At 42.4% G+C, this 8,274-nt stretch overlaps 1 protein-coding gene across 3 annotated transcripts in view; it reads right to left on the reverse strand.

The window, feature by feature from the left end:
- dennd4b (DENN/MADD domain containing 4B) overlaps positions 1-8,274 on the reverse strand; it is a 106,065-nt gene that overhangs the window by 68,668 nt on the left and 29,123 nt on the right. The window contains exon 1 of one of the 3 annotated variants that reach the window (XM_028581723.1): positions 3,954-4,061. The exons of the other annotated variants lie outside the window; for them this stretch is intronic. Within the exon in view, the coding sequence (XP_028437524.1) occupies positions 3,954-4,018 (65 nt within the window). The 5' untranslated portion in view covers positions 4,019-4,061. Of the gene's footprint in view, positions 1-3,953; positions 4,062-8,274 lie in introns of those variants that run through there. 3 annotated transcript variants of the gene reach the window in all.

Raw genomic sequence — 8,274 nt, forward strand, 5'->3', positions numbered from 1 at the left:
TGCAATGCGAGACTATCTCGGAGCTCTCTTCCAACTGCACTGTACTGGTTTAACAAAAGATGTATCCTGGGATTCAACTAAACTTCAGTTTGTGTTAAAAAGTTACCAGAATCCAGGATTCGGCTTCGGCTGAATATTGGGCTTTTTGACGGGGTTCTGGTTTCTGCCGAACCTTAGAATTTTTTCTCAGCAAACCGAACCCTACGCTTGCACTCGGCGCGCTACACTGGTCGACATAATTTCGGCGCCGTTGGTTACGGGAAGGTGTTTACGTAGGTGGAGCGTTCAATGCAGCAGGCTGTGAGAAAGTGGACATGGATCTGGTGAGGTTTATTTGTTTATTTGTTTATTTAAAAGGATCCCCATTAGCCGCCGCCGAGACGACAGCTAGTCTTCCTGGGGTCCAAACAATACATACAAAACGTATACGTGAGTAATTGCAATCACAATTACTCACAAAAATATCATATATTAATACACATAAAAGAACAAGAAAAAATAACAATACAAAAAGTACTGATTAGAATAATAGTAAAATAATACAAAACAACATAGCACGTTATACAACAACTCTCAGCCAATCCAGACAATATTATGATGTTGAAAACAAATATAGTCTTAGTCTTTTTTTAAAACCAGTTTTTCCCTTGATATCCCGAACCCCAACGGGGTAAGGGGTTTACGTAGGTGGAGCGTTCAATGCAGTAGGCTGTGAGAAAGTGGACATGGATCTGGTGAGAGAAGGGGTTTACGTAGGTGGAGCGTTCAATGTAGTAGACTGTGAGAAAGTGGACATGGATCTGGTGAGGGAAGGTGTTTATGTAGGTGGAGCGTTCAATGTAGTAGACTGTGAGAAAGTGGACATGGATCTGGTGAGGGAAGGTGTTTACGTAGGTGGAGCGTTCAATGCAGTAGACTGTGAGAAAGTGGACATGGATCTGGTGAGGGAAGGTGTTTATGTAGGTGGAGCGTTCAATGTAGTAGACTGTGAGAAAGTGGACATGGATCTGGTGAGGTAAGGTGTTTACGTAGGTGGAGTGTTCAATGCAGCAGGCTGTGAGGAAGTGGACATGGATCTGGTGAGGGAAGGTGTTTACGTAGGTGGAGCGTTCAATGCAGTAGGCTGTGAGAAAGTGGACATGGATCTGGTGAGGGAAGGTGTTTACGTAGGTGGAGCGTTCAATGCGGTAGGCTGTGAGAAAGTGGACATGGATCTGGTGAGGGAAGGTGTTTACGTAGGTGGAGCGTTCAATGCAGTAGGCTGTGAGAAAGTGGACATGGATCTGGTGAGGGAAGGTGTTTACATAGGTGGAGCGTTCAATGCGGTAGGCTGTGAGAAAGTGGACATGGATCTGGTGAGGTTTAGGTGTTTACGTAGGTGGAGCGTTCAATGCAGTAGGCTGTGAGAAAGTGGACATGGATCTGGTGAGGGAAGGTGTTTACGTGGGTGGGCGTTCAATGCAGTAGGCTGTGAGAAAGTGGACATGGATCTGGTGAGGGAAGGTGTTTACGTGGGTGGGCGTTCAATGCAGTAGGCTGTGAGAAAGTGGACATGGATCTGGTGAGGGAGGTGTTTACATAGGTGGAGGGCGTTCAATGCGGTAGGCTGTGAGAAAGTGGACATGGATCTGGTGAGGTTTAGGTGTTTACGTAGGTGGAGCGTTCAATGCAGTAGGCTGTGAGAAAGTGGACATGGATCTGGTGAGGGAAGGTGTTTACGTAGGTGGAGCGTTCAATGCAGTAGGCTGTGAGAAAGTGGACATGGATCTGGTGAGGGAAGGTGTTTACGTAGGTGGAGCGTTCAATGCAGTAGGCTGTGAGAAAGTGGACATGGATCTGGTGAGGGAAGGTGTTTACGTAGGTGGAGCGTTCAATGCAGTAGGCTGTGAGAAAGTGGACATGGATCTGGTGAGGGAAGGTGTTTACGTAGGTGGAGCGTTCAATGCGGCAGGCTGTGAGAAAGTGGACATGGAACTCGTGAGGTAAGGTGTTTACGTAGGTGGAGCGTTCAATGCAGCAGGCTGTGAGAAAGTGGACATGGAACTCGTGAGGTAAGGTGTTTACGTAGGTGGAGCGTTCAGTGCAGTAGGCTGTGAGAAAGTGGACATGGAACTCGTGAGGTAAGGTGTTTACGTAGGTGGAGCGTTCAATGCAGCAGGCTGTGAGAAAGTGGACATGGAACTCGTGAGGTAAGGTGTTTACGTAGGTGGAGCGTTCAGTGCAGTAGGCTGTGAGAAAGTGGACATGGAACTCGTGAGCAGAAAAAGTTGTTGTTTGGCAGTACTTTCAGTCAAAAGAAGGCCATTCAAGTCCAGCTACATGTTCAATCTGTTCAATGCTGATTGGTCTGGTGGTGGCGAGGACCCTAAACTACACACAACATGGCCGCTGTTACAACATCTGGTACGAAAACATCCGAAAGAATACGAGTTGTGCACGAAGGAATCTCCAGACAGCAGCCAAAATGCAGCAACTTCAGGTACGGCAAAGGAAGGACATTCCCTGATGTGTTTACTGGGTTAAAGGGGTGGTTCACAATTTTCATTTCCAAGTTAGCCAGTGTGTTATTGATCAGTGGAGAACGTTTTCAACCCTTTTCATCCAGTCCTTCCAGTTGCAGAGCTTGCTGGTGCTAGGCTAGCGCAAGTCAACAGTAACTGCTGTTGACTTGTGGCAGTTTTTAGTGGCAGGCTAGCAGATAACGTTAGCTTTCTTAAAAAGGTAGGTCTTTAACATTTTTTAAAAAAATGAACTGACTGTGTCGATACATGGGGTCACGATTCAATATATTGCAATAGGTTTCAAAACTGTGCGTAAGGCAATATATTGGGATTGTTTTAAAGTATACTTTTAGAAAAACTAAATATTTAAAAACAGACATGATGTGCATGAAAGTCAAAGAAGTTTACTTTAGGTAAACAATTCAGTCCACAGAAAATCAAACTGCCAGTTTGGGATTGTGGTTCCCAGGTTCTTAGTGAGCTAATGTTGATATGCTAAAGTAGGCCAAACTTCAGCCATAGCTACGTTGTTAGCTTCTAGCAAAAGGTCAGGCACTGCTAGGCACTGTTAGGTACTGTTAGGCACTGCTAGGCTCAGTAATGCAAAATAAAATATTGCGATACTCAAGTGTACCGAATTTTTCTTACACCCGTTATCCAGTATTCTCCTGTTATGGTTCACCTCCAACCTCTCCTCTAAACTTCACCTTTTCACTGTCGTAAACGTCTGCTAACAGTTCACTTTTTACACAAAGGGGCGTTGGCTGCTGAAATGCAAAAAATAAGAACGTCGATTTCAGCTGAAATGGCCAAATTCATCACAATCACTTCCCTTTTTTAATGGACCATGTGCAACAATGGAAAACACACACACACAGATTTCCTCACTGACAGAGTGTACTACAGTTTACTGTGTGTGTCTCTCTCTCACACACACACACACACACACACACACAAAAACGATTTCCTCACTGACATAGCAGAGTGTACTATAGTTTACTGTGTGGGTAGAACCAGCTGTTTCCAACACTGGACCATTTATTGTTTCGCAATATTGACCATGAATTCCAAAAAAAAAGTGTATAAAACTAGTGGTAATAAGTTGATGTGAGTGAAAAACAGCACTGAAAATGTGGCAAAAAGTGACAAAAAAGTGACAAAAATGTCAGAAAAGTGTCAAAAATATGCTATTTAAAACGGTTTAAAAAAAAAAGTGTTAATTTTGACCCAGAAGGACAACAAGTGCATGGTCGACCAGAAGACAACACAAGGGTTAAAGGGACTTTAAAAGTAATCGATTATCACAATAGTTGGCGATTCTGTTTCTAGCAGCCTGACAAACACAAAATAATAATCAAAGTTGCAGACAAACCTGAACACAATTGTCACCGGATAAGTCCAAATACTCCCGTATCAAACAGTACCTAATAACAGGTTTCTAAATGTTCTTACCCTGTTCCCCAGCAGCGTTCATTAGGCCCCCTTTGCAACGTTTCAGCCCCCCCAGTAAAGGACATTATGGTCCCGCACTGGAGCGAGACACAGTGCCGTCCGCCCAACGGCTGGATGTGATGTAACTACCACTCTCTGTGGTTAAGGCTTCGATGCTCAACTTCCACTTTTAAAATCCACATTTTCAGACGCATGAGACCCTTCACTTTAGGGAAGTAATATAGAATATTACACTTTCTGAGTCCTTCGCAGCACTGGTTCTCAAGCTTTTTTACAATAATGTTCCCACTATGAACAGTGTTTGTTAAGCCATGTACGCCCTAACCAGCACTAATCATTTTTGGTAGAAAAAAAAAAATAAGTCTCTATAAAGAGGAAGAATACAGCGATGTCGGAGATAGATTTACTAAACAACAGCCTTAGATCTGGAAAACATTTAGATGATGATGAGAAAAGAAGACAAAAACTTGGGAAAAAGACGGTAGAAAGAAGGAAGCAAGGCAAGAATAGGTCGAAAATAGAAATAAAAACTTTAAAAAAAACACAATAGAAAGAAGGAAGGCAACAGTAAGGCGACAAAAGTGACAACAAAATTCCAATAAGCGACAAAAGCTTTGAAAAAAAATTGACAAAAGCTTTGAAGAAAAAAAGACACAGTAGAAAAAGAAAGGAAATAAGGCAAGAATAGGTCAAAACAAAAGGACAAAACCTTCAAAAAAAAGTGACAAACTTCAAAAACTTGGAGAAATAAAGCCAGTAGAAGTAACTACAGCCTTGGAACTGAAAAACATTTAGCTAAAAATGACACGTACCCCTGCAGTCCTCCAGAGTACCCCTAGAGGGACACATACCCCCTGCAGTCCTCCAGAGTACCCTTAGAGGGACACATACCCCCTGCAGTCCTCCAGAGTACCCCTAGAGGGACACGTACCCCCTGCAGTCCTCCAGAGTACCCCTAGAGGGACACATACCCCTGCAGTCCTCCAGAGTACCCCTAGAGGGACACGTACCCCCTGCAGTCCTCCAGAGTACCCCTAGAGGGACACGTATCCCCTGCAGTCTTCCAGAGTACCCCTAGAGGGACACATACCCTTGCAGTCCTCTAGAGTACCCCTAGAGGGACACATACCCCTGCAGTCCTCCAGAGTACCACTAGAGGGACATGTACCTCCATTTGAGAAACCCTGCTTCAGGATGTGACGTGCGTATATAAAACACATAAAGACCTCCAATTGTGTCCGAGCTAGTTTAGCTGATTTTAGACATATGAAGACACCAGTTACCACTAGCCTCAGCTAAACTGGTTTTGCATTCAATGATCTTCTCACATTTATCTTACGGTTCTACAAAATGGTCCCAGGCCAGTGGGACTACGCTAAAACCCTTATGTACCCTTTACAAACAAGCTGGGAAAGTTATTGACATAAAAAACCCAAGTAACTACCACCACTGTACCGCCATAAAAAAATAAATAAATAAAATAAATATAAGACATTTCAACCTCTCGGTTTTCAGAAAAGTGTTCGTTTACACGTACCCGTGTATGTGTGTGTATATATACTGTATATATATATATATATATATATATATATATATATATATATATATATATATATATATATATATATATATGCCGTCAAAAGCACACCAGACCTGTAGGTTGCGGTGTAACGAGAAGCTCAAGCCCACGTTAGCCAATCAGAATCCTGGAAATAGCAACAACAGCAACCAATCACGTCCTCTCTCCCTCTCCCTCTCGGCTGTCTGAAAGTGTGAAGTCTTCTGGTAGCTGTGCCGAGAGAAATCTCAATCATTCCCAATCTTACAGAGACGGAGAGTGTAGGTATATGTAAGGAGATAACATAGACACAGGCTAATTACTGATCACTAACATGCTAGTTAACATTAGGAATTAAACCTAAACAGATAATGTAAGTCCAAACTGCCTGTGAGCTTCTCCTGTACTATACGGTAATTCCTCTACTGTGTGACAGTAAGTCTCGTGGTTATGACCCAATCGTTAGCCTATTTTTATAAAAGCGTTCTGCTACGGAGCCATAACGTGAGCTACAAGGTAATGGAGCCTTTTATACATTGTCGTATTTCTTTAGAAATAAACAACGGACAAATAGAGTCTTTAAATGCTTCAGATGTAAAGTTATTCGCTGTCAAAGTGAAGTCAAAATGAATGGGAGTCAGTGGAAAGCTAACGGGGGGGTGATGCCTTTGTAGCATCAAAATGGCGCCATAGGAGGTTTGAGTTCTGAAGCGAAGCTTACCCCCTTGGTTAAAACCCTTATGTACCCTACCACCAATGGTACTTTTTTTTAGTACCTGCTCAGTCGAGGTTTCAAGCGAGCTGAGGCGAGCCGAGAAGGTGACGTGAAACCCTGCAGGCTGCTGATTGGTCGGAAAGAAGCGTCACTGATCACTGCATTGCTAGCGAGAGACGGCATTTTTAAATAGTTTAGCCAGCAGTGTTTTTTTGCTGCCGCAGGCTCCACGCAGAGCTTTCTCCGTAGCATACAAGTGGCCTGATGGTTATACTGGTGCGCTGGTGTGTGCATGTGTAAGTCGAGTCGCCGTATGTGTGTGTGTGGGGAGCTAGTGAGCGAGGGAGAAGTGAGAGAGTGACGGCGATTATCTCCGCAGCGAGTAGCGACTCTAGAGTCATATATATGTGACCACGGTGGGAAATCTGGAGCAGTAAAAGTTAACTATCTCTTTGATATCATGTTGTTTACGGAGACGGAGAACCAGGAAATGCGTCGGGGATATGTCAATGGGAAAGCAAGCTACTAAGCCACGCCCACGGCAGTCGCTATGACGACCAGCCACGCTGAGGCGATACTAAGAGGCGAGTAGAGTCGAGGCGAGTCGAGCAGGTACCATGTAATGGAAAAACGCCATAAGACTGTAGAGACATGTCTATAGGTAGTAGTATACAGCACTATGTTTAACTCCTAATAAGACTGTAGAGACATGTCTATAGGTAGCAGTATACAGCACTATGTTTAACTCCTAATAAGACTGTAGAGACATGTCTATAGGTAGCAGTATACAGCACTATGTTTAACTCCTAATAAGACTGTAGAGACATGTCTATAGGTAGCAGTATACAGCACTATGTTTAACTCCTAATAAGACTGTAGAGACATGTCTATAGGTAGCAGTATACAGCGCTATGTTTAACTCCTAATAAGACTGTAGAGACATGTCTATAGGTAGCAGTATACAGCACTATGTTTAACTCCTAATAAGACTGTAGAGACATGTCTATAGGTAGCAGTATACAGCACTATGTTTAACTCCTAATAAGACTGTAGAGACATGTCTATAGGTAGCAGTATACAGCACTATGTTTAACTCCTAATAAGACTGTAGAGACATGTCTATAGGTAGCAGTATACAGCGCTATGTGTACGACTTCTTCATTTGGTTACAACAACAACAAAAGTGCCTAAAATTGTAGAAAACCACAATGTTTACTACGTGTGATGCACGACGTAGTCATCTTTGAAAGTGAACTCGGGGTCCTCGGAGTTCAGACGACTTGACGAGTCGTATATATACGACCTCGGGGAGGCTCTTTTTGCAACTTCTGGTTCGTAAATCCGGAAAACGACTCGTAGATAGACTTCGGTGGACAAAAAGAACGCACCGTTAGACTACAGTTGAAAATTAGCCGACTGGCTAACACTGGCGCATTTACAGAAATGTTGATTAATTAATGTCCTAATCCAATAAACTTACAACAACCTATTAACCTTTTGGCAGTTTTCTCTGTTTTTCAGACACGTGCCTGAAGTATAAACTGACCCATGATCTTGCACCACCCCCACTCAAGCAATGTGTGTGCAGAGATAATGTACAAAGGGTCACCAGGCTTACCACTTCTGTAAGAGGAGACTGTTACACTCAATTTAGGAAGACTACATTTGGTCTATCAGATTTTTCCATTTACTGTGGTAGAAAAAGTGGAACTTAATTCTAGGGCTGCTCGATTAAGGAAAAAAATAGAATCACGATTATTTCGGTCAATATTGAAATCACGATTATTTAACACAACTACTCGTTGACTTCTGGAAAGACGCTGCAATTATTGAACTTAAAAACAGTGAAAAAAGTTAAATAAATTGACAGTAAAAAAAACAACTATATATATATATATATATATATATATATATATATATATATATATATATATAAAATACTTTTCCTATTTAAAGTTTATTTTTTCAGTTTACCTGCAAAACGTAATGAGCAAAATAATAGTTTTTCTCGATTATTCTGTTTTTTGTGATCATTGGGAGCCGAAATC

Source organism: Perca flavescens, chromosome 6 (assembly GCF_004354835.1).
Source record: "Perca flavescens isolate YP-PL-M2 chromosome 6, PFLA_1.0, whole genome shotgun sequence".
In the NCBI taxonomy this organism is placed as follows: Eukaryota; Metazoa; Chordata; class Actinopteri; order Perciformes; family Percidae; genus Perca; species Perca flavescens.